Source organism: Mustela nivalis, assembly GCF_964662115.1.
Source record: "Mustela nivalis genome assembly, chromosome: 12".
Classification (NCBI taxonomy): Eukaryota; Metazoa; Chordata; class Mammalia; order Carnivora; family Mustelidae; genus Mustela; species Mustela nivalis.
The window spans coordinates 50,237,744-50,264,686 of NC_139031.1; the positions used below are offsets into that span (position 1 = coordinate 50,237,744).

The window sequence follows — 26,943 nt, forward strand, 5'->3', positions numbered from 1 at the left end:
ACATGACCTGAAACCAAGAGCTGGCTGCTCAACCAACTGGGCCACCCAGGCTCCCCTCAGAGTCTATCTTTTTAAAGATGTATTTGTAAAGTATTATCTTTCAGATTGTATTGTGTTTTTCTTAATGTTATGTGTAGATTTATCTAGCAGATTTCTAGACTCCTAATTTTTTCAATTTTCTGGTAATCACTGAATCTTAAAATCTAATCTATGTATAATGTTGAATCGAGTTGTTTTATTTATTGGCTCTCCGTCGTCTGTCTTCATTAATTCTCTTCCACCCAACCCATATCATCTCCTTACAGTTTTAAAAAACCATCTGCTAAATGATACTTTAGTATGAAGCATCTGTCTTCTTCAAATTTTGCCAAGACTAATTTCCCATTACTTTATTTTATTTATTTATTTTTTGTCTCCCGTTCTGTCTTCTGAAAAGTGAGCAAGCTTAGGTGGTATTTAAGAAGACCAGTACAAGGGTGCCTGGGTGGCTCAGTGGGTTAAAGCCTCTGCTTTCAGCTCAGGTCATGATCCCAGGGTCCTGGGATTGACCCCGCATCAGGCTCTCTGTTCAGCGGGGAGCCTGCTTCCTCCTCTGTCTCTGCCTGCCTCTCTGCTTACTTGTGATCTTTGTCTGTCAAATAAATAAATAAATAAATAATCTTTAAGAAGGCTGGTACCTTTGAACTAGTACAGTGCAAGAAAATATAAAGGTTTGCTGTAATAGTATTTAAATCCATTGGGCCCTGTCAGATCTTAAGTTTTTCAAAGCACTGTTCATAAACGCAGCAATTATATTTTCTTCCTCTTTAGACAAAAATGGCTTTTCCACATTTACAGAATGAAATAATGACAGAATTGTGCACTAATTTTTAAAAGACCCTTCCTCATATTTAGCAGCATAGTGTCCTAGGCCTAGGGTATTTTCTGAGGTTTGTCAGAGAAGAGCTATTCTTTTGCCTTTAGCTGTTTCACAGAAAATATTTTACCTCATGAGGGTTGATTGGTACATAAACTGAAAATTGTAATTCACATTTTTAAAAAGATTTTATTTATTTATGTGTGAGAGAGAGACAGATGGAAATAGTGACAGATAGTGAGAGGAAAGATTGAAGGAGGCTTCCCGCTGAGCAGGGAGCCCAGCATGGGGCTCCATCTCAGGACCCTGGGATCATTACCTGAGCTGAAGGCAGATGCTTAACCAATTTAGCCATCCAGGCACCCCTGTAATTCACATTTTTAATGAATGTTACAGTTTTAGCCTAGATAGTATATGTAATATTATAATAATCTTTCTATTTCAGTTCACTAAGTTTTAAATTTTATATTTAGACACACACACACACACACACACACACATATTTCATATATATAACTCAGGTTCATTTCCATTTAGGGAGTTAAAAATCTGTTGTTTATTTGGCCGTTATTCCCTTTTATATAAATTCCCCTAGTATTAGGTTACTCTTGATCAAATAACGGAAATGAAATGTTGCCTGGAGATCTTTTGTTACATGCTTTTGAAATATTGAAGAATGCTCTAATCTCCTCTTTATGTAAGCATTTGCAGTGAAACTTTTTTTTTACTCTGGAGAATGGTGGAAGGTTTCCAGATAGTTCACATTTACTTACCATTCTGGTAAACAAAATATCTTATTGACTTAAAAAAAGAATCTATTCAATTATATATCTTAAAATGAAATGTGACATATTTTTAAAGAATCTACTGAAGTGTAAACAGTGGCAGTGTTTGTTTCTCATTTTGCTCATCTCTATTGAATCCCTTCAGCAAAGGTTTGAGTATGAGGGCTTATTCTGAGTGCCATAGATGGAGATATTATAAAATAGTTCTTGCCTTTAAGGAGCTCATGGTAAAATAAGAATGAATCATATATCCTTAGTATAAACATATGCTGTTGAATTTTCTGAGTCTGTTTATGCACACGTACACCTATATACATTAACCATAACTGTTTTAAATTACAAAATACTAGGAGATGGGACATGTAAGAAATAGTGTGTATCTTGGAATGACTCTTAGCAATATCTTGAGACATTATATCTACTGCAGGGTTAATATTTGTTGATTGATTGAAGTAATTTGCATGAGAAAAAATAATGACTTGGAGACAGATATTAAGGAAGGGATATACTCTAGAAAGGTAGGTTTTTGTCATTTGTTATGATGAAGTGTTTTGTTTTGTTTTGTTTTCAGATTTCCCTACTCCTTATACCCAAAACTATCTGACTGGAGTATTGTCTCTTCCCATTCCTTTCTGGTCGTGGTGTCTTTTCTGAATGAATGGTACCGGCAAGCTGTAATTAGTTGTCCATATTTTAAGTGGCATTAGGAAAATTAGTTTGCTGGTAGTGTGGCTATCTTTTTCTCCAATTCTGAGAAGTCTACAAATTTGCCCCCAATTCCTAACTTAATAGTCACTAAATGTAACTCAGGAGTTACTTTGATAGATGGTCTGTGGCCTTAAGGTTTGAAACATTATTCAATCCTTATAAAACATGTTTATTAAGAAATAGGATCAATACACTAATGAGATTTGTAACTTCTATAATGCTACCAAAAATGTATCTCTGGCTTTACACATGTTTTGTATCCTACTTCTAACCTGAGACTGTGATCAAAGATGAAATGTTAATGTTAATTTATATCCCTGTTCATGATAAGAAAATTAATTATATTTTTGTTGAGGTATAATTCACATGACATAAAATCCATTGTTTCAGAGGGAAAATATAGTGGTTTTTGGTATAGTTACAATGTTGTGCAAATAACACCAGCATCTAATTCCATCACACCAAAAAAAACCTCTATGCCTATTAGTCACCCACAATTCGTCCTCTCCCTCAGTCTCTGGCAACAATTAATCTACTTTCTTTTTATGAGTTTCATTATTCTGGATATTTCATAAAAATAAAATCTTTTTTTTCTTAAAATTTGTTTAGACACTTCCAGAAACATCTTTATCAAATTATGCCATAAATTTGAAAGACAAGAGTTCTTTAGTTTCATCTCTGTATAAAGTTATCCAGGAGCCACAAAGTGAGGTAAGTACTCTTACAGTTTATTGTGCTAGTAGCATTCATTTGGTTGATTTTTAATTTTTTATTGTGAAATATAACACATATATAAAAGAGTAAGAAAAAGTATATGTTTAAAGAACTTTGGTATATATTATGGATTGTTTATCTGATTACATTTGAGAAATGGGGTAGTGGGGGGGTTAAGAGTAGAATACTATATGTTCAAAAAATAGTAGAGTAGTATGGTTTCACTTATTTGTGGAGCATAACGAATAGCATGGAGGACATGGGGAGATAGAGAGGAGAAGGGAGTTGGGGGAAACTGGAAGGAGAGGTGAACCATGAGAGACTATGGACTCTGAAAAACAATCTGAGGATTTTGAAGGGGCGGGGGGTGGGAGGTCAGGGTACCAGGTGGTGGGTATTATAGAGGGCACGGATTGCATGGAGCACTGGGTGTGGTGCAAAAATAATGAATACTGTTATGCTGAAAATAAAAAATAGATTTAAAAAAATAGTAGAGTAAACAAAAAAGAACTATAATAAAATGAACTTCACTGTACCGTCTCCTAGGCCAAGAAATAGAATTATTACCATATTCTAAATCCATCTCTGAACATGTTCCTTCTCTTCCTTTATCTTTTTGTGTGTCTGTTTATCTATCCATCTTGTTAGAAGTAGCCTAGAAAGTCAGGGCCATTATATGTATTGATTAATTCAACAAATATTTGTTTGCTCATTATGAGCCAGCTTCAATGCTAGGCAATAGAAAGTCAAAGACAAGTAACACATGGTCTTTATCCTGAAAGAAGAAAGGGAGAGAAAATAAGTAAATACATACATTCAAGGCAATGCCTAGATGGATATGCACAATTCCAGGTATGCAAGGTGAGAGGACATTCCAAACTGTTGGGTTAGTGTATGGAGGCCTGAGAAAATGCAAAAATATTTAAGGAATGGCAAGCAGTTTGGCCCAGCTGGTGTTTCTCTGTCCTTCTTTTCTCTTACCCCCATCTTCTTTTCTTTTTTTTAGAAAGAAAATATAGTTTGAAGGTGATAAAATGATCGATACTCCAGATTTTGGTGCTTACAAACCCCATCATTCACAGTAGAAATAGAAAAGGGTTGGAAATACTGTGGAAAATAAATGGCATGGTACTTAGAAAAAAAGCGAATAGGATAATGCAATAGATAACAAGAGAGTAAGACTGGTACTGAAGCTGGAAGGATTAGTTTAGGCTGTAACCATGGTGGTCTTGAATTCCTTCATAAGCAGTTTAGACTTTTTTTGCACTGAAGGCATGAGTTGGTCAGATTATTGTTTCAGGAAGTTGGCTATGTGGAGGATAGATTGGAGAATAGAAAATTGAAAGCAGCAGATGCTGGGACAATAGCCCGGGAGGGAGCTGTTGAGAATGGAAAGAAGTGGAGTAGAGGGGAGGGATATGAGGTATATAGTTTTTGTTTGTTTGGTTGGTTGGTTTTTTTGTTTCTTTGTTTTTTGGGTTTTTTGGTACCTTAGTTTGGTAGATCACATGGTAGCTCTAACACCACTAATGTTATCATTCATTGGTAAAATAACTTATACCCTTAGTCCGGTCCTGTGTAGATCTATGTGCCTTTTGGCTGAAGCTCTCAAAGCTTCTCAAAGCTTTGGAAAGGATTCTGGAAAAACCCAGCTTCTGATTATGCTATAAAGTACATCATGACTTTTGCAAGCTGAAGAAAAGATTGGGGATGAAATTGACAAGCCCCAAACTTTACCTGGAATTACTGAATAAAGCAATCATATTTTGCCTCTCCCTTCCTTCTCCCCAAAGCTTTCCAATTTCTATCGTATGTGTAGGAAGCTTGTTTTCTTGAAGGGTGTTAGATTTTAAAGTATTTGGGTAGAAGGTATTTTAAAGTTTTCCATGTTTGAGAATTATTTCACCAAAAAGAATAGGTATAGATATGCGCTTTATTTTTAAAAACAAGTTAAATCTTGTTTCTAATTTACTGTTTAGTATTTTGAAAGTCTTAAAAATTATTCTGTGATGAATGGTGTTTTAACCAGCCTACTTTGGATATAGTTTATAAGGTAAATTTCTGATAGACTAGTTAGGTTCATAGCATTTCTTTTGTTCAGAGTGATTACAGCTCTCATGGTTCAGACCAGTATTTCTCAAAGTGTTTGTGGTGAAGAACTTTTAAGAAGCCTTTTAAAAAATTGCAGTCTGTTACAGACCAATATGTGTACATAATGTACATGATGAGCATGTAACTCACATCATATATGAAGTACCACCCCTAACTGATCTATACTATATCCTGTTCAGTAAGTCTGCTGATCACCTACTTGAATGTTGTAATATCAAGTTGCTGCAAGTTTCTAAATGCTTCCAATTTCTGTATTTACATTGCTGGGCACTGGTAACATTTGTGGATAGTCTTTGGTCCATGGACCACACTTTTAGAAGTGCTAGTTTAGGAGGTTTTACATGTTAAGTTTGTTGTATGTTTTTATCTTGATTCATGTGGTAAAGATAATGTGTATTCTGTATTCTTAAAACACAACTCAATCTTTAAAAATATACTTAGAAGCGTTTCTAAAGTATAACAGTATAATTTACCTCAATATCATAACCCACCTTTTCCTCTTTATTTTGTATTTTAATTTGGAGATATTCTTAAAATGTTGATATCATCCGTTGTCTTTTGGCATTTTTGAAATTTGGGTAATGGTTTGGGTGTTATTTGAAGTTTGGCAAATTTGTTATTTGGATTTTATTAAGAGTACTTTTTCATTATTCAGTTTATTTCATTTAGTAAGTATTTATTGAACCCATATAATATGCCAGAAATCCCTTAGAAATGTAGCAGTGAACAAAATAGACTAAATTCTTGATCTTTTGGATTAGAACTTGTATTCTGGTAGGTGAGGTAGACATTAAGCAAATACCTAAATAAACAATACAGTGTTAGTTAGTGATAAGACTATGAAGAAAAATAAAGTGGAGTAGGGAGAGTACATGTTGAGATTCTGGAGGTATTGGTTGAATCAGCTCTGAATGAACAAGGGGGGAAACATAAAATTAGGGGCAAGAGTTTTCCAGGAGATGAAATAGTAAACGCAAAGACCCTGAGATAGGAAATGTGTGGTATGTTCAAGAAATTATAGACAGTTTATGGGTACAATGCAGTTTGCTTGACTAGTCCTTTTAACTGACTATAACTTTAAGACAGCCATATGATTAGAGGCTAGCAGAGCTCAACTGTGTTATGAAACCAGCTGTTTTGTGAAAGAGCCATATAAAATCTCTTCGGTGCTCTAGGCACAGGGAGCCCAAACTAAGGAGAGATCATTCAGGGGGTACTGACACCTGAACAGTGGTGTCCTTCCAACTTTTCTGTATCTTTTTCCTACCTATGCTCCTGAGTAATAGTTCAAAGTAAAAAAATTAATTTGCGAGATTTTCTTGTAAATTTATGCAAACTAAACTCTTTTTCAACTTCTATCCCTGCTTTAATCATTCAAAGGCATTTTAATGCCACATTTCTATTACCATTAGAAATCTCTCTTAGGATACAGACTTCTTACTTACAAATGGATTTACAAAAGTTTATTTATAACCTACTTGCTTTAGAATCCAGAATGTATTTTAGAATGGGAAAAAGGTACATGATGACTAGGTTCTTCTTAGACCCACAAAAAGCCCATTTAATACTGAAAATATACTCGAGATACAATTCTCTCTTAATAATACTGTAAAATGTACCCACCAAATATAATACGTCCATGAGAAAATACATACAAACACTAGTTAACACAGCATGTTCTAATGCTCTATTGCTTGTCTCAAATATATTCAAGTTAGATATGTCAAATACTGGCTGTATTTCTCATCTTATGTATTTGTCTATGCTTTTCTGATATTTTTCAGGTATGTTTGTAATGGAGTCAAAAAATGTTAGCTCCAGTTCTAACATTTGTGAGCTGCATAATTTTGGCCATAGTAGATAGCCTTTGTCTCAATTTCCTTGTGTAGAAAGTATGGATAACGATATTCAACCCTACAGTGGTGTGGGAATTGAACAGGTTCAAGTCCTTTGAAAGTACTTTGCAAGTTGTAAAACACTGCACAGATATTGGTATATCTCTCTCTTGGTTTGACATGCATAATTTCATCTAACCTCATTTTAACAATGTTTTCTCCACCCCTTTGAAGCTGTCTTCATTTGGTCCTGCTTTCATAAAGCAAAAACTCTTTTAATTTTCAATTTTAAATTGGCTGTAAGATATTTTGAGGGTGTTTTGATTAAAGTTGATTGTGTTTCATGCAGACTATTGAATCAATTTTCAACATAAGATTTCATAATTTTGCAAATTTTGTTTGGTTACATAAATTGCTTTAACCAAAGATTTCCCAGGTATTTAAGGATGAGGGCTGTTATACAACAATACAAGATTGCTGACATTGGTCCTCAAAGAAATTTTAAAGACTCTACTCTGAAAGCCAAACATTTCCCTGCCAGTTTTTCTTTTTTCCTACTACTCCCAACCTAGTTATTTCAAATTCCTACTTTAAAAACATCTCTTGTTATCTATGAATGGGGTTACTTTGCCTCTAGCTGTCCAGTTTCCTGTTACCCTTGCCATGCCCTCTGACAACCATTTTGGGAATGAAAAAAATATGCCTTAACTGTCAGTAGTTAGATAATTTTTCTATAGGAAAAATTAATTAGACAATGTTTATTACAGTATAATTTCCACTATACCTTGTATATATAATACTGACTTTAATTATACCCAGTATATTTTACATATTTAGCATATTTGAAATCAGAACATCCACCATATCTTAGTTTCTGTTCATTACAATTACTGGAAGTAGAGATTTTGTTTAGTAAATTAACTTAAATCTATTGCCTAAGTTAGTGAAGTGAATGAACTCTAGTTCATTCAACTATATGAAAATAAAACAGCCTGAAAAATTTCTGGAAAATCAGTACCCCGTGAATCTCTTCATATATTTATGACTTGTGTGTGATCATTGTAAATGCTTTAAAGTAATCCTTACATATAAGAGTATCTTATGTTAACTTTCTGTTTTTAAAAAAGTGTCTATGATATAGTTACCTCTATTAACTGGGTAATGCTGGCATGTGGTGGGAGAGGAAAAAGTTATAGATAACTCCAGATTGTGTCAGATAAAATGATAGCAATGTTTAGATTATCCAGGGACAATGAATCATGATTTCAATAGAGATCTAGATCTAGGGTGCTGTAATTATTCAGCTATTCCACACACATTACTGTGGGGTGCTGCCTAATTATAAGCTCAGGAGGGTAATATGATGATTCCCATTTCAATTTCTCCAACCCTGTATGTAATCATGTATATACTGGCATGTTTTATCAGAAAAATAAATTAGGATTATTAGGGAAGAAACTTCTTACAACCTAACTATTTTAATAAGTTAAAAAGCTGGTATGAATAACAATACCACTTTAGAGTTATAGATTATTTTAAAGTTTACAGGTGCTTCCAAATGCATTTATTTTGAACTGTTTGGCCTTCCACTAGAAGTAAACCTTCAAAAGTTTGCTAAATAACTTAGCAGTGAATAGTTTTGCTTTCAAAAAAAATGAAAACATTTATATATTTCAGTAATTACCAATCAGGGAAAGCCATTTTTATTTCCTGTGTCATTGTCATTCAAATACAGTCTAATCCTTGAATTAACACTTCATCTTTTTTCCAGTTGCTAGAACCTGTCTGTCACCAGCTCTTTGAATTCTATCGCAGTGGAGAAAAGCAGTTGCTTCGATTTACACTGCAGTTTCTTCCAGAATTGATTTGGTGCTACCTTGCTGTCTCAGCCAGCAGAAATGTGCATAGCAGTGGATGTATTGAAGCTCTTCTTCTAGGGGTTTACAATTTGGTTTGTATTTAATGTAATTGGTTTGTATTTAACAAATGTTTGTCAAAAGCAAATATATAACCTTTTCAGCAAAAGTGAATACATAATATTAACTACTTTTCATTGTAGTCAAGCTAATATTTGTTTTTCATACATCAAATGATGCATAGCTCATTCTCCTAAAAATAACCTTATGGAGGTTGAAGGGCATACAGGCATACATATAATTAATCATGTGACTATACCTTTTTGGATTGATTGAAGGCTGAAAATCAGACCATTTCAGTTCTTTTATAGATAGATCTAAAAATATCAATGTTGAATTTTAAATTTTTAAAATTTTAAAATTTATTGTTTATAAATTGTCTTTTAGTGGCCTTCACAGAAAGCTTAGGAGAAGAGATCTAGTCTAATATGTACCTCTAATAATTTCATAAAATCTGGACTGTTTCTGGATTTACATACCATTGATTTAACAGATAGTTTTTATTCTAGATATTTAGGATTTCTACTTTTTAAAAAGGAAAAGAAATTTAAGGGTCTTTTCTTGACATATTTCATAACTATGTTAATTGATTTAGAAAATGTAACTTTTTACATAAGGATAACCAGTGATTATTAAGACATTACGCATCTCTATTTCAGCTATCCTATGTTATGAAGGTTAACTCCTGGTGTTTATAAATATTTGATAACTGATTATCATAGTTTATGATTTTAGTTGGCCTTAAAATTGCTTTCATTTCAGGTCTTTTTTTAAGACTAACAGCTTATAATTAGTTTTTAAACTTTTGTATAAGAAATAAATATTTTAAGATTTTTTTCCACTTTTATAGGAAATAGTTGACAAACAGGGACATAGCAAAGTACTGAGTTTTACGATTCCATCTTTATCCAAACCATCTGTATATCATGAAGTAAGTGACATTTTATCAAGGTAAATTTTTTGGTTCTAAGATTTGAAATTGCTATAAATTAGGGTCTGGTTATTGAGGCCCCCCAAAATTGATTAATTTATTACTACCTTAAAAAGTATAAAACACCAGACAAGGTATTTACTATTCCTAAAGTGAAATGAGAAATCAGAATTATAAAACTTTAAAATCTGATTGTTTAAGAGATCTACTGAAAATACTCATTTTGAAATATTTTTCTCTCCTTTTGATGGATAAAACTAATCTAATATTTTTGTATGTGGCAATTATGTATTTCTGGGGTAGAACTTTTTTAAGTTCTTATTTTAATTCCAGTATACTTTACATACAGCATTATGTCTGTACAAAATAGTGATTCAACAGTTCCATACATGGCCCAGTATTGGTGTAGAATTTTTTAAGTTAAACTAATTTTATTTTTATTTGTGCTTTGGTTTTTAGTTGATTGTTAAAACTTTGAGCAGTTGGAATATTTTTAAGATATTTCATAGCAATCGTTCTTAGTGGTTTATAAAATCTTATTATCACATTTTCAATAGAATGGCTTTTTCTTCTTTATTCAAATGTCTCTAGCCTTCCAGCATTGGGTCCATGGCTCTGACTGAGAGTGCATTATCCCAGCATGGTTTGTCAAAAGTTGTGTACAGTGGACCTCACCCCCAAAGGGAGATGCTGACAGCACAGAATAGGTATACTGTGGAGACATAACCTACCACACTGATTTTTTTAAGAACTATTTCAGCATATTTATAAATAATGTTTATGAGCTATATGTATACTTTAAAAAATACTTGGTCATTTTATACAAGAGAAAAACATATTTGTGTGATTTGTTACTTTATACTTTGGTTCAGATGTCATCTGGAGCATTGAATTTTTAAGATAATTTGCACATGACTGTGACTTGAGAAGTCTTTTCAGTTTTGTATTGTTATCGATATGGTTATATTGTATGGGTCTGTTCTCTAACATAATATCTTTCCATAATGCCTGCCTAATTATGGTTGACTTCTTAGAATTCTAAAGATTTGTAAATATTCTTTTGGTTTGTTTTTAGGTTTGAAGTGTTAACATTCCTTTTGTTGTGTTACAACGCTGCCTTAACCTACATGCCCAGTGTTTCTCTTCAATCATTGTGTCAAATTTGTTCAAGGTAAATAAAAATTCTAATGTTTTTAATATTGAAATATATGAATCTAAGATTGTGAATTTGTTACATATCTAAATTATTTTTATTTTGTTTAATCATTTAAAGCATTCAAGAAGTTAATGTGAAACTCAGCCTACCTAGCATTTAGAAAGCTCCCAATAAATGGCAGTTCCAAAAAACATAATGAAGAGGGTAAAACTGAATTACATTTCAGTGGAATATTTAATCAGAAAAGAATCATACTGCATAATTAAAAGGATGGAACTGTTAAAACCTTTTGATTTTTGGCATGTGGTTTGTTTCTGTTTTGTTACTTTGTTTTTATTTATTTTTATTGTGCTCTAATTTGGTACCAAGAAACAAGTAAGAGATACTGTTTTTAAATTCTCCTTGTTAAGAAAAAAATGAACCAAGAGGTTGATTAAATAAATTACAGTAGTCCTTAGGTATGCTATGCAAACATTTAAAAATTGTGATTTAAATTAAATTAAATTTATATTTAAATTAAATATCTACTATTTAGTGATAGTATATATGGTATGATTCCAGCATTGACAATATTAATAATACTTATGTCTACTTGGTGGAATTATGGTTTATTTTAATTTTTTTCCTGTGTGATTTTTTTGTCATTCTTTAAATTTTCTATGATGAATATATTATGTTTGAAAAAAAGAAAACAAAACAGAAGACAGAGAAAATGCCTTTAGTAATACAAGTAAATAAGGGGAAGTGGAATTAAGAGGCTTCTCGAATAATTTAGATTTGGGGAACTCATTTAGAAGATGCAACTTTGGAAAGTTAATAGGAGGGAGGGTATCTAGAGCAATACTTAAAATCAAATCAACTGCGATTGCACTACTTGGTATTTACCCCAAAGATACAGATATAATGAGAAAAAGGGCCATCTGTACCCCAATGTTTATAGCAGCAATGGCCATGGTCGCCAAACTGTGGAAAGAACCAAGCTGCCCTTCAACAGACGAATGGATAAGGAAGATGTGGTCCATATACACTATGGAGTATTATGCCTCCACCAGAAAGGATGAATACCCAACTTTTGTATCAACATGACGGGACTGAAAGAGATTATGCTGAGTGAAATAAGTCAAGCAGAGAGAACCAATTTTTATATGGTTTCAGTTATTTGTGGAGCATAAAAAATAACATGGAGGACATAGGGAGATGGAGAGAAGGGAGTTGAGGGAAATTGGAGGGGGAAATGAACCATGAGAGACTATGGACGCTGAAAAACAATCTGAGGGTTTTGAAGGGGCAGGGGTTTTAAAACCAAAAGAAATACAGATTAAAAACTAGCTATAAGATTTTGGCCAAGGAATTTTTTAGTAGAGGCATTAGATTAATTCTATGCCAAGGAAAAATTGAAAAAAAGAAATTTTGATGTTCAGCATCTGTAAGAAAATGAGGGAGGAAAAGGATCTAAATAATTCAAAAGACTTAAGCTATTTAAGTAATTCTAACTTTTAAACCACAGGAGATGATAGAAGAGGAACTCTAACAAATTTGTCATTCCTATCTTTTTAGTTTGCTTTTTTATTTTTATTTTTTTTTTATTTATTTTTTTTTTAAAGATTTTTTATTTATTTATTTGACAGAGAGAGATCACAAGTAGGTAGAGAGGCAGGCAGAGAGAGAGAGAGAGGAGGAAGCAGGCTCCCTGCTGAGCAGAGAGCCCGATGCGGGACTCGATCCCAGGACCCTGAGATCATGACCTGAGCTGAAGGCAGCGGCTTAACCCACTGAGCCACCCAGGCGCCCTAGTTTGCTTTTTTAAATTCTCAGTGTCTTAAAATCTACTTATTCATTTCTCTTAATTTCTGATTTCCTTAGTCATTTATCAAGTATTCTAATTAAGATATTTTGTACATTTTTAAGACTAATAGAAAAGAATTAGAAAACACTTATATTTAATCAAGCAAAGCCTAGTCTGTATCTATGGAAAGAAAATTGATTATAGAATTGTGATGACAAGTAAGTTATAATTGGATATGTTAGTTAAAGAACAAGAACTTCCTGATGATTTTAGTCCTAGTGCAGGTTTTTCTGCAGAATCAGGTCACCACACTATTTTATGGCTAATCCAGCATTTTGGCCACGTGGCAGTTGTTTTAGTTTGCTGCTGGATTTAGTTGTTGATGATGTCTATGCCAAAATGATTGACTGGGTCGTCTAGGGGAAAGGATACATAAATACAACCAGAAAAATTTCATGGAATATTTGAGCTGGATTCAGTGACAAATGTATCCCATTCTTTCTTTAACTTTGTAAAGTTATGCCCATACATACAAATCCATTCTACTCAACAAAAATCTGGTTGCTCTAAGCTTTGCTTCTCTGAATCAGACTTATGGCTGGCTTGGTAGCTGTTTTCCTCTTGTACGGCATGTATGAACCACTCAAAGAAGAGAGCTAAAGAGAAGCAAGGACTAGACCGAATGAGTTTTAGTCAATAAGTTTTTAATTTGCTAGTACTAAACATTATATACAGCCCTCTTAAAAGGAATATAACCACCAGTACTTCAAATAAACTTTGCTAGTGTGTACTGAAGTCCTCTAAACTGTGGGAAATAATTTTCTTTTTTTACTGTTGATTTCTCTGTTTAATGGGTGGCTTATCTTGCCTTTTGGTGTGTAATATAAATTTTAAAGATTAAACTGTACTGAGCTAGTAAGTTAAATTCTTTCCCATTTTCTAAGGGAGTCTCTTGATTTTGTTCATCTGGTGAGTCTTCTAATTGACGGACTTAGATATGTACTACTATGGATTATTGATCAGTGTATTTGTTCCTGTGTATCTATAGTGAAACTCACCTCTCTCCTCACTACTAAATCTGCCTTCCTGACCACCTAAACAGATTTCTTATAATCTTGTCCATTAAGGATACTCTTTGTGCAATTTGGGGATTAATTCTTCTGACTGATAAAGCTATATATTTATATTACATATAATATATTTATGTGTATATACTTAACACAGCGTATGCTACCTTGTCACCATCCAATAAGTGACAGCTATTATATATTGTACACTAATAATGAACACACATATTCACAATAGATGCATAGTATTTTTTTTTCTTGTCTGTTTGCTACTACTACCAAGAGTTCTGTAGCATTGTCTTTTTTTTTAAAATTTTATTTATTTATTTAACAGAGGGAGAGACAATGACACAGGGGACACAAGCAGGGGGAATGGGAGAGAAAGAAGCAGACATCCCACTCAGCAGGGAGCCTGACACAGGGCTCTATCTCAGGACTCTGAGATTGTGACCCAACTGGGAGGCAGACACTTAACTGACTGAGCCACCCAGGCACCCTCTAGAGCATATCTTATATTAGATCATTCCTTGTTGAAAAAACCTATAGTTGACTTTTCATTTCTTCTTATTTTAATTTGTAAACTTTTTTTTTTTTTTTTTTTTACAAAATCTAAATCTTATCTAAATCTTCTCCATCCTTTACAACCCAATTAAAATAATCTTTTATCTTCCAACTTGAGCACAGTTTTTATGTGTGGTATTCTTTTGAGGAAAGTGACAGAAGATTCAGAATTTGTTAAGCTCCTAGTTTCAAAAAACAGAAACACGAGAACAAAAAGTGCCCATTACTGTATAGGCAATTATTGTATTTTTCTTTTTTTCTCCTTACTTATCCATTTTCTGTTCACCTGAACTTCTCCTTAACTCTCCTCTCCTTACTACTTAAAAAGAAGAGCAGAAAAAGAAGAGGATTTCATATCTATGTCTGATTATTTCATATCTATGTCTGTTACCCAGGTGGATAGGAAGTAGAACTGGACCAAATTTTAAATATTTCTCAACATTTTCCCCCTTTTTTTCAGTTAGTTTTTACTTCCCAGTCTGATGATATAGTAATAGTTAATCTATTTTTTTTTTTTTTCTGGTTTAGGTTCTGGTATATTCATGAGTCAATATTCTCTCCAGTTAGCCTCACTGGAATTGTGCCTTCTGATTATTTTGTGGCTTGTAATTCAAAGTATTTGGACAACAATCCCAAAAGTTTGCTTTTAGGCTGGGAATGAGAACAGTGTCTTTTAACAGAGAATGAGAATCATGGCAAGAGTTTTTCTCACTTAAAAACAGATACTTAGAACTTCTCCAAGAAATGTATTTATGAAATATGCCTTCCAAAGTATTTTCATTTTATTTATTTATTTATTTAATTTTATTATTTTTTTAAAAGATTTTATTTATTTATTTGTCAGAGAGCACAAGCAGGCAGGGTGGCAGGCAGAGGCAGAGAGAGAAGCAGGCTCCCTGCTGAGCAAGGAACCCGATGTGGAGCTTAATCCCAGGACCCTGGGATCATAACCTGAGCTGAAGGCAGCTGCTTAACTGACTGAGCCACCCATGTGTTTCTTTTTATTTTATTTATTTTAAAGATTTTATTTATTCGTCAGAGAAAGAGAGAGCACAACAAAGGATTTTTATTTTAATGTGGTTTATGAGTTTGGGAAACATCTATATGTGACCAGAGGGTAAATTTAATACAGAAATAGGAGTTAAACCACTCAGCTACTCTTTGGTAGATTTGGGTCCCTGTGTTTTGAATTTGTAAAGCAAAATAGAGAACTTCAGAACTTCAGGATATTCCTCTGATGAACATGGAGTTGGGCATTCATGGGGCATTGATACTCTTACTTTGTTTTACATTTTATTTAAATTCAATGAAGGATCTCTGAGAAAAGAATATCCTTAAATAGATCAGAGAACTGAAGAGTAAATCAGAGAATTCTTGATTATTAAAAGGAATGGAGAAAAGAGGGTCAAGAGGTACTTTCATCAGTTAATGATGCAGCTGGATAGGACTAGATTATTTTGGGTCTCAGCTCAAAGGTCATTTACTTGAAGAGGCCTTCCATGACCATCATCTTTCTAAAGTAACACCTTCTCACCCCAGTTTATTTTCTTTTAACATTTATAACGCTATAATTACCTGGTTGGTTCATTTGGTATCTAGTCTGTCAACTGCTGGAACTTCATGAGGTCAGGAACTTTGATGTTTTATTCAGAGTTCGGAGAAGTGCCTGGCGTATGGTAGAAACCTAGTAACTATTTGTTGAATTAATGAAAAATAGATGATCTCTTCCATTTCAGATTTATGATCCATTAAGTACAATTAAGATTAAAGGAAATTAAAAAAAGATGAAAGGAAATAGTTCTGTTTTTGCTTTTTTTAAAAAGATTTTATTTATTATTTTGACAGAGCACAAGTAGGCAGAGAGGCAGGCAGAGGGGTAGGGGGAAGCAGCCTCCTTACTGAGCAGAGAGCCCAATGTGGGGCTCAATCCCAGGACCCTGATATGACCTGAGCGGCCGAAGGTAGAGGCTTAACCCATTGAGCCACCAGGTGCCCCTGTTTTTGCTTTTTAAAAGTCTTACATTGATAAATGCAAAATTCCTGCAGTCAGTTGCCACAAATGTGTAAAGTTTTAGTAGTTACGAAAAACTAACTGCTGTGGTTTGTTTGTGTTCCTCCAAAATTCATATGTTGAAATGTTAATGCCTAATGTGATGGTATTAGGATGGTATTAGGAGGTGCTTTCATAGCCAAGAGATGCCACAAAGTTCCTTGTTTCTTCTGCCATTGAGAATACTATGACATTGTGTACTTCCGACGAACTCAGAAGAAAGAACCCTTTCCCAGTTTTTCTGTGAAAAACCAGGCAGCAAAAACACTTTGCTGTTGCCAGCCGGAGGCCTCTACAAACCCATCTGTGGTCATGTTTGTTAGTGTTATTGAATGAGTGCTTAAATATTGGTTTGGCTGTTAAAGATAAATAATGATAACTTAAATGATATTTCTTTCTCTTTCACATAAAAGTCCAAGCTGGTAATGGTCTGGGGGTAGATCGGCTCTGTGTCTAAGGTATTCAGGCTCCTTCTTGATTGAGATTCTGCCATTCCCTAGGATGTTCCTCTTCTCTGTATGGTGATGGATCACTATTTTTTAATCTACCTTCCATATCCTGCAAACAGGAGGAAAGAGAGAGTGGGAGGCATGAAACTGTTTTTTAAGGGAGCAATCTGGAAGTTGCACCATTTCAGCTAGCAAACTGTTGTCCAGAACTAGTTATATTGTCACCCTTAGATGGAAGGAAGGCCAGAAAATGTGATCTCTAATAGGTGGCCATTGTTCTCGTTAAAATTGGTTGGGGAGAGTGAAGGAGAGGGTACCTTACATATGTTATTAAGTGGAAGAAGGGAAAAAAATAGATGTTAGGGTATTGACCTCTTGTCACAGGTAATTTTTACCACAATCACATGATTATACTTGATGACATAGAGGAAGACCAGTTCCTAAAGGTAAGAGGGATAGAGGTGCTATTAATAGAAGACGCTGGTGACAGGAAAAAGTAACATCTATACCATGTATCTACAAATCAGCATATGAGAAACTTAGCATCTTCTAAAACAGTATGTCTTATTTGTCCAAGTTCATTTAATACCACTGTCATTCAACCAGCTATCCAAACTAAATGTGGTAATAATCTTACACTCCTCGTGTTTCTTCAGTATCACCCCAAGATTATACTTCCTAGGTGGGAGTTTCTCCTTCTCCCCACAATTACTTGTTTAGTTCAGGTCACCTTCATCTCACTCATGGGATATTTTGACAGTCTGCTCTCCAGTTGCAGTGCCCTGTTCTGATGTAGCCTGAGTGATATTATTAAAAAACCAATCTGATCATGCCATTCCCTTGTTAAAACAACAAAACAAAAACTTTCAGTTGCTTTCCATTGCCTGCACGATAAAACTTCGCAAATTATAAGATATGCCATAAACTGACCCCTAGTTAGCTTCTCTGTTATTTTCTAGTGTCTGAGCATTCTATCCTACCATTATTGTCTCAGTCTATTTGGTGTCATGCTGTTTTATTAGAAAACTTCACTGTTTCTGCCCACTCCTGTATTTTCACCAGGAAGCCTTCTCTGACCCTCTACTTCTTCCACTAGAGTTTGCCACTGTTTCCTTTTGCTACCTCTGTAACTTATTCATTGTAGGTATTTGTTTACTCTGCCGTCTCCATGACTAGATTGTGCATCCCTGAGGTAACTACATCTTTCATCTGTATTCCTAGTGTCTGACACATTATAAATCTCTAAAAATTTTTTTCTGAATGAATAAATGAATTAATTGAAAAAATCCTATCTTTTATATATCGGTTCTCTGTTATTGACCATCATCCCTATCATAAAGGTATACAGGGTGTAAGAAAATGAAATTTTTCTGAGTTTCCTTTTTTAGATAATAGAGGAGTTTCTAGGCTAGTTTGGGAACAAACAAAATTCAAGTTGGTTTTATTTCATATATAGTTAATTTTTTTTCCAGTTTTTATTTTAGGCATCTCAGGTTGCTATAACACATTACCGTAGGCTAGGTAGCTTAAACAGTAGATGTTTATATCTCACACTTCTTGCTGAGCAGTCTAAGATTAGGTGACCAGCATATCTGATTCCTGGTGAAGGCCCTCTTCCTGGCTTACAGGAAACCGCCCTCCTCACTGTGTCATTCACATGGCAGAGAGTGAGTTCTGGTCTCTCTTCCTCTTTGACTAAGGGCACTAAACCCACCATGGAGACTCCCATCCTTGTGACCTCATTTAAACATAGTGGGCCACCACCAAATACCATCACACTGAAGTATTAGGGCTTTAGTATATGAACTTGGGGGAAAACACAAATATTTAATCCATAAATATCCCTGCTCCTTTTTGCTCTCTCTCTCTCTCTCTTTTTTCTTTTTTTAAGATTTTATTTATTTGACAGAAAGAGAGAGGTCACAAGTAGGCAGAAAGGCAGGCAGAAAGGGAGGGGGAAGCAGGCTCCATGCTGAGCAGAGAGCCCTATGAGGGTTTTCATCCCAGGACCCTGAGATCATGACCTGAACTGAAGGCAGAGGCTTAACCAACTGAACCATCCAGGCACCCCTCCTTTTAACTCTTGATTCAAAAGAGTTCTAAGATCTCCTCAATATCAAATTTTTATTTTTACTTCAAAGTTACTTTGAATTAATGATATTCTCGAGGGCCTGTTTTTGAAATGGTCTGTGGTATGCTTGAGAATGTTTAAATGAAGGCTTAGATTCAGTCTATTGACTAATAATATGTTAAGTGAAGGTTTATTATATCAACCACAAGACATTATGAGAAAACAGCTCTTTCCCAGTTTTATTAAAATTAAAAACTTATTATTTAAAAGCAGTGCATGTTGGTCATAGAAAATTTAGAAAATATATATAAAGAAGAAAATAAGTCTATAATCTCACTCTATGACTTTGTATATGATGTTTTTGTAGTGACAAACAGCATTCACCTATTTGTTTATTACAAAATGGGAGCGGGTTTCATGCCTTACTTTGTACAGTTTTTCTCCTGGTGCCATTTAAACAGTCTTTCAAAACATGTTTAATTGTTTCATAGTATTCCCTGAATTATTTATATAATTGGTCCTCTGTGTTGGACTTTAGGTGGGTTCCTATTTAATATAGTAAATGCACCTTAACATTTGTACTCCTTAAATATCCTTCACTGTAATAAGTACTTTAAATTTCAATTGTGTTCATGGTAGTTTCTTTTTTAAAAATTAGTAAGATCCATTGGTCTTTCTTTAGGACTCTACCTTTGATGTCATGCAAAGATATGTAATGATTTTATTTCTTTTTAACATTAAAAATTTCAATCTATCTGAAATTTATTAATGATGTATTTTGAGAGACTTGAGTCTAATTTTAGAGTATTTTCTTGGAGGCTGCACTTTGTGTCAAGAACTTTGTCAGCAATAGAAGATCAGACCATAGATCTATTTATGATAATACCACAGTTCAGGTAATGGATTTTATGGTAACTAAAAATTTTTACTTATTCGATAGACTAAAATTAGTGAGCCAATTCTGAGAATCTGGTTCACTTACTATGTAATAATATACCTCTAGCTTTATACATTCAACCCCTCCCCCTCCCCTGTTTCACTTGCTCAGGAAAATGTTACAGATGGATGTTCTGTTTGGAAAGATTCTATGTTTCATAGCTATTAGGTTTTTTATGAGAGCATACCTAGTACATTGTTGGCTTATAAATGTTAAAAAATAAATTACCAGAATTTTTACCAATTTTACAAACATATTGTGTTTTTTCTAGAATCTGTGTTTGTGGCTATCCCCGACAACATGTAAGAAAATACAAAGGTATAAGTAGCAGGATACCAGTTTCTTCAGGATTCATGGTGCAGATGTTAACAGGGATTTATTTTGCCTTGTAAGTTTATTTAATATGCAAAGTCAATCTTTGATCTCTTTGAAAAAATCATAGTCTGTTGTTTTATTGTTATTATAAACTTACTGGATAGATAATCAGCATCTTTTTATGAAAGAATATGAATCAAGATCTTTTTTTTTTTTAAGATTTTATTTATTCATCTGAAAAAGTGACAGAGATTGCAGGTAGGGCAAGGGGCAATGGGAGACGGACAAGCAGACTCCCTGCTGAGCAGGAAGCCTGACAGTGCTCAATCCCAGGACCCTGAAATCATGACCTGAGCCAAAGTCAGATACTTAACTGAGCCACCTGGGTGCCCCGAATATGAATCTAGATCTTGATAATAGTTTTATTACTTAAAATATATCTCAATGTTCTAGAGAATTTGTAACCATCTATAAAACATTTTATCTTTCTTTATCTCAAGGACAGAATGAAAATTAGCAACACCCACATATACTCACAGTTTCTTTCTTCATTACTCTTTCTTTTTTGCTGTAATTTCCAAATAGTTTTTTCCCAATGAAGACCTTTTTCCATTTCCAGAAATCTTAACTCTTGAAAAACATCTTAGGGCCTCTTTGATCACAAGTAGCTTATTATTACTATTAATTTCTAATATTAATGCTCAGTCTTACTTAATGCCTTGGATACTAGTATTTTTCTTTAAACCCTATTTTCTTCTACACATATCTTATTATACTTTGCCTTATATTCATTTGATAACTTAACTTTTCTTAGTAGATTATAAACTTCCTGACTGAAGGTAGAATTAATGATCTTTAAACTAAATATGGCCTGCTGCCAGGTTTCTTACAAGTTTTATTAACATACACTTATACCTGTTTACATAATGCCTATGGCTGATTTTGTGCTACCATGACAGAGATGAGTGGTTGCAAAAGAAATTGCATGGCCCAGAAGCCTGAAGTATTTATTGTCTAGCCCTTTAAGAAAAAGTTTATTGACCCTCATGTTAGGCCATTAGTATTGTCCCACAGCTCTTGGATGCTCTAATCTATTTTATTTTCTGTCTTTATTGCTTTGTGTTTCAGATTTAGTAATTTCTGTTGACCTATCTTCACATTCATTAATTCTTTTCTTGATGATGTTGAGTCTATTAATGAGTCCACTAGCAGGGTTCTTCATTTCTGTTACTGTGTGTTTTATTTCTAGTCTTTTCATTTGACTCTTTCTTATGGTTCCCATCTCTCTGCTGAAATCACCATCTGTTCATACATGTTTTCCATCTTTTCCACCTTTAATATATTAATCATAGTTATTTTAACTTTCCTGGTAACTATACAATCTGAACCATTTCTGAATTTGGTTCTATTGTTGTCTCTTGACAATGGATTGTTTTCTTCTTGATTTTGTGTGCCTTGTAATATTTGATTGATTATCATTTTGTTCATGGATAGAGTAGTAGTGACTGAGGTAAATATTATTTATGCCTGGAAATGGCACATCTCTTTTCTTCCAGGCTTCTAGTGGAGTTATTATAGGCAAGAGTGAGCTGAGGTTGGATTTTGTTGTTGTTGAGGTTACCATCATGGCACCACCTATTTCAGATTCCTCTCCTGGTACCTGGAAGTTAGGGTGTAAGCTGGATTGTTGGAGCGGTTTTCTCAATGTTCTTGGTTTCTCCTCAGCTTTTAGCTTTCCCTGTGTGTCTGCACCAAAGAAATGGTCTTTCTCCATGTTCTTTTCCCTCCTTCAGCAATAGAGTGCGGTTGCTTGTTTCTGAATGTGTACTGGCCTGGGTGGGGTGTTTGGGGGAAGTGGTAGTTCTCTGCTGTCCTCGTCCAGCCTCAGTTATAAGCAGGATGTATGTCCCAGCATCTGAGGTTGGGGGAATGAGGTAGCTTTTCAGGGATCCTGTCTCTCCTCCAGTGGTAAGAGACCTCTAGTGGTCTCAACATAGGACAGTCTCCTGATCCTTTCCCACAGGTAGAGGTGTTTTGTTTTGTTCTGTTTTTTTTTTTTTTTTTTCTTTTTCCTTCCCTCACAGCCGCAGTAAATCTTCACCTCTGCCCTTGGGGTGAAAAGGTTTGCTGCTCTTTCCCCAAAGGCTTTAAAACTTTTGTTTCACATGAGAAAAAGGTCTGGCTGGATCTTCAGGCCTTTCTTACTCAGGTGGCCATTCTCCTTTACGCCTGAACTACCAAGAGCAACTTTCTTTGGTCCCTCGCCTTGCCCCCAGTTTCTCTTATGAGTGCCTAGAGGAGGTTTGTGGAAAAGAGCTTGTAAGTAAGTGTGAGCTCCCCTATGTATCTGCTTCTAGACTTTCTTTACATTCATGCTGGCCCACACTGGGCTTTTAGCAGTTTGTTTAAAAGTTTTGCTGAAGTCTTCTTTCCTGCTTGCATTGTGGTCTATCTCTCCTTAGAGGCATCTCTCTGCCCTTAGGTTTCAGGCTATGTGACTACCTTGTGATTTTAGTTCCTTGCTGAATTAATGGAAAGATATGATTTTATAGATTATCTGACTTTTTCTTATTTTTAGGGTGGGAACAATGCTCTTTCCATTTTTTAGGCCTCACTTGCACTCTTGATATAATTCATTTCTTTTCTTTTGTTGTTGTTGTTCTTGTCAGATGACCGAGCCACTATTTGTCCATTTTTATCATTTACCTAATTTCTAGAGTTTGGCCATATCTTTGAAAATTAATATACATACATACCCCCCCCCCAATATCTCTCTGGTATTTGCAGCATATATCATCTCTACTTTTAATGACTGTCAGAATGCAAAGAAGTTACTACTTAAAATACTGTAAGCCACAGTAGTTGTAGATTCTCATGAAAACTGTGGGAGTTACAGAGTAATTTGACCATTAAATGTTCTGAACATTATTCTAAGGTATATAATTTATTATGCTCTGACTTGCTTTGAAAGTGTAAAATCCTTTGAGATTGCCTCACTTTTTTGCTATCTGATCTATAAATAGACATGTTCTTTAGAGAAGAAATATATACCTATAAAATTTTCCTTGCTATTAATATTAATAGGCTTTCAGATGCAATTGAAAGGAATTTAAAAAATTTTTAAAACATAAAAATATGTTTTTAAAGAGAGTGGAATGCTAAGCAATGTGCTAATGTTATCTATTACTTTACTCCTTAAAGAGTTTCTCATTGTATTTTCTTCAAATATATAGAATTAATTGAAAATAATTATACTTTATTTAATTTTACAGTTACAATGGAGAATGGGATCTAGCTCAAAAAGCACTGGATGATATTATATACAGAGCTCAGCTAGAATTATATCCAGAACCATTGTTGGTAGGTGCCTCACTTTTTAATGTAAATTTTATAATTTAAAATTTCTCAATTTAGAACTATAAATTGAGAAGTAGCCATTCATAGTGCATTAATGTCATTAAACTCAGTGATTCATGCTTCTGTTATACTAGGAAAATTTTATCCTTGAAAAGGTATATATAATTTGAGAATTTCATTAAATTAACTTCTTGGATACTTTTAAATTTATAAGAATGTTTTCCTTAACATGCTAGAGCTACATTTATTAATTAGCATTTGGTGTTTGGAAACATAATTTCAATATTTTGAAATTTTAAATTTCATCATTTACATATTTTTTAAAAGATTTTATTTATTTATTAGAGAGACGGAGAAAGAGCACAAGCAGGCAGAGCAGCAGGCAGAGGGAGAAGCAGGCTCCCTGCTGAACAGGGAGCCCAATGCAGGGCTTGATCCCAGGATTCTGGGATCATGACCTGATCCAAAGGCAGCCACTTAACCGACTGAGCCAACCAGGTGCCCCTACATATTATTTTTAACAATAGTTTCCTTCTGAGCTCTTACTCCTTATTCTAGAAGATTTATATTTCATCTTATGAAATACCTTGGAGAAAATATTCTTCTTAAAAACAGTTAACATTTGGCATTTTGTTTTACATAAGCGTGTAACATATCTGTTAATACCAGTCTTAAACCATATATTTTTTTTCTTAGGTTGCTAATGCCATAAAAGCTTCACTGCCTCATGGTGCCATGAAATCTAATAAGGAGGGTGCAAGATGTATTCAAGTTGAAATCACACCAACTTCCTCTAGAATATCAAGAAATGCAGTAACCAGCATGTCAATAAGAGGTCATAGGTGGAAAAGACATGGTAAGAAATAAAAAAGTCTTCAAATTAGAGGATTGTTGATTCTATCACATTTTTGTCTTTACTTACAGTGCTATACTTTTTAATTTAGTAAATAATATTGTGGTGGCATGGAAGAAAAAGCTGTTGGATCACCTTTAAGCCCTAAATTATTATCCACAAGTGATAAGCAGTAAGGCAAATATAGCCCCTTTTGTTACATATATGAATGTAAATTTATTTAAACATTGTATTGGTTTTTAAATTTTATCTCAATAGAATAGGAGACCAGGAAAATGAATGTTAAAATTATTCACACATGGGTTTCTATTCAAAACTATCTGCAAATATTCTTTAGTGTTTCTTCTCAGCAAACTCTTTGGCAAGTAAACTTGCATGTTGAAGTAGAACAACTGATAGGGACTTTGACATTTTCTTTTGTACTTCCTGGTTAAGAATGCCATCATATTGATGGCAACTCTGGATAGGCCTTTCTATTTCCTCAATGTTAATTTTCTTCCAGGACTTTTGTTTTAATATTCCTCCTTGACTGCTTCATTTTATTACTGAAAAATTCTATGGTAAATTAATTTTATGTATCATGGCTTTCTCAATGCTTTCCCACTTCTCTCCCTTTTCTTATAATTTATTATTTTTATTTAATTCCTTATTCTTTTTATAACTCCCCTCCTACCTACAAGTTATTGTAGTGGCAAGAATCAGTGTAAGATTACTGTCATCTACCTCAGAAGGTAATCAATAGTAGGATAAGGAGCAAAAAGCCACTTGTTTGCCCCAAGCAAACACATATATTACTCTATTTTCTTGTAAACTGGTGAAAATGTAGCTCCTTTTGGTATATTTGGTTTCCATTGTCTCTATGGTCTCTGCAGAGAAGATACCGAAGTGAGAAGAATATTATTCATGGTGAAAGAGTTGATGATGAGAACATTGTTCCTACTTAGGAGTTCTAAGAGATAGTATGTATAAAGAATGATAATGAAAAATTCCAGTTTAACCAATAATTGTTTTTAGTCTTATTTTTTAAAGTAGTATGACAATTCTTGAAATTTCTTTAGGAAGTAATAAAAGAGGTGGTAATGTTTGCCATTAGCAAGGCAAATGATGCTATGTTTTAAAACATAGTCTAACCATACTTCAGTTTCTTTAGTGAAAATATGCTACTGAATGGGACTAGATTATAGGACAAAAGTCATTTAATTAGTATGGTGGCATCCTAGAGATCAGTCATCTGTTTTGGCATTAAGAGTTGAAAATAGGCACAAAGGCAATGAACCAGATCATATAGGTCACTGTGGCCATAATTGCTCCCAAACTACCACAGGAAATGCAAGAATGAATTTTAATTTCTTTCCCACATTTCCTTCTTGCTCCTTAGGTGACTATAGGGGGAATTAGAAAAAAATATATAGGTTATGCAGTTAAAAATGTGAAATATTGAAGTTCGATTAAATTCGTGTATGTGTGTGAGAGAAAGAGGTGTGTGTATGTATCCATGCATGCATTTAACAGAATAAGATGTTTACCCTGCAGTAAAATGGAAGCAATTTTCTAGAAGTAGTTTATAGGAATAAAGTTCAGAAATAAGAGAAAAGACTACTCGAATATGTTGTATCTATTAGATTCTTACATATCTTCCAAATTCCATTTTGTCTGCCACTTAAGGGGTTGGTTCTATGTCTCAAGGCTATAGCTTCATTAAAGTAATCTTCCTTATCTTCCTTATCACCTATCCCCTGACACTCTCTCCAACCTTAAAACTGTAACACTTGGGCAATTCTGCGGTGACAAAAAAATCACAGATGAGGATTTAGAATAGAGTGAACTATAAAAAAAGGAAGTCAGGTTCATGTCTTGGAACAGAGGCAGAATATGGCGTATCTCCCTTTTATCCAATGACCAAAATGCTACTCTAAGATACTCACTTATCTCCACAGGTATGTTGCATTTTCCTTTTTTATGGTAGCCTTGGTTTTCCTTCCCAGAGCAGTATTTTTCACTGTTACCCTGTCCTGTTGAATTAAAAGCTACTGTTTTCCACCTTTCTAATCCTGTTTACTACTTTGAACACCTTATTATATTCTGAGCTAACCAGCATTGGCTTCTTGTGGGGAAGATAGGTAACTTTGTGATAGCTGTTAAATATATAGACAACAATCCCCAAGTTATAAATGGATTTTTAACTTTGTTTATATATAAATTATATTTATTCCATTTATATGTTTCTTATATAAATTTTAGCAAAATTTTATTAATACATTAAATTTTGCAGAAATAATGTTAAAGGGTTTGCAGATCCAGGGGGACCCACAAAAGCCTTTCATCCTATAATGTTTCTGAAGCATAGGATGTAGGTTTAGTTTGAGTATGTGAAAACACATTTAGAGTTTCTTTATTTGATGATCCTCTACATTGTTTCCTGTTGCACCTATATCCTTACCACTCCCTTACTATATCAAACCCTCCCAGGAGGAAGGATTTCTT

At 34.0% G+C, this 26,943-nt stretch overlaps 1 protein-coding gene across 8 annotated transcripts in view; it reads left to right on the forward strand.

Annotated features, from left to right (window-relative positions):
* HYCC1 (hyccin PI4KA lipid kinase complex subunit 1) overlaps positions 1-26,943 on the forward strand; it is a 102,560-nt gene that overhangs the window by 28,007 nt on the left and 47,610 nt on the right. For all 8 annotated transcript variants that reach the window (XR_014301343.1, XM_082693746.1, XM_082693741.1 and 5 more), the window contains 8 exons: positions 2,959-3,060; positions 8,782-8,961; positions 9,777-9,857; positions 10,449-10,564; positions 10,933-11,028; positions 20,206-20,322; positions 23,522-23,609; positions 24,303-24,462. Coding sequence is in view for 7 of the 8 variants with exons in the window: in XM_082693746.1 (XP_082549872.1) it covers positions 2,959-3,060; positions 8,782-8,961; positions 9,777-9,857; positions 10,449-10,564; positions 10,933-11,028; positions 20,206-20,322; positions 23,522-23,609; positions 24,303-24,462 (940 nt within the window). In the remaining variant the exon portion in view is untranslated. The remainder of the gene's footprint in view (positions 1-2,958; positions 3,061-8,781; positions 8,962-9,776; positions 9,858-10,448; positions 10,565-10,932; positions 11,029-20,205; positions 20,323-23,521; positions 23,610-24,302; positions 24,463-26,943) is intronic.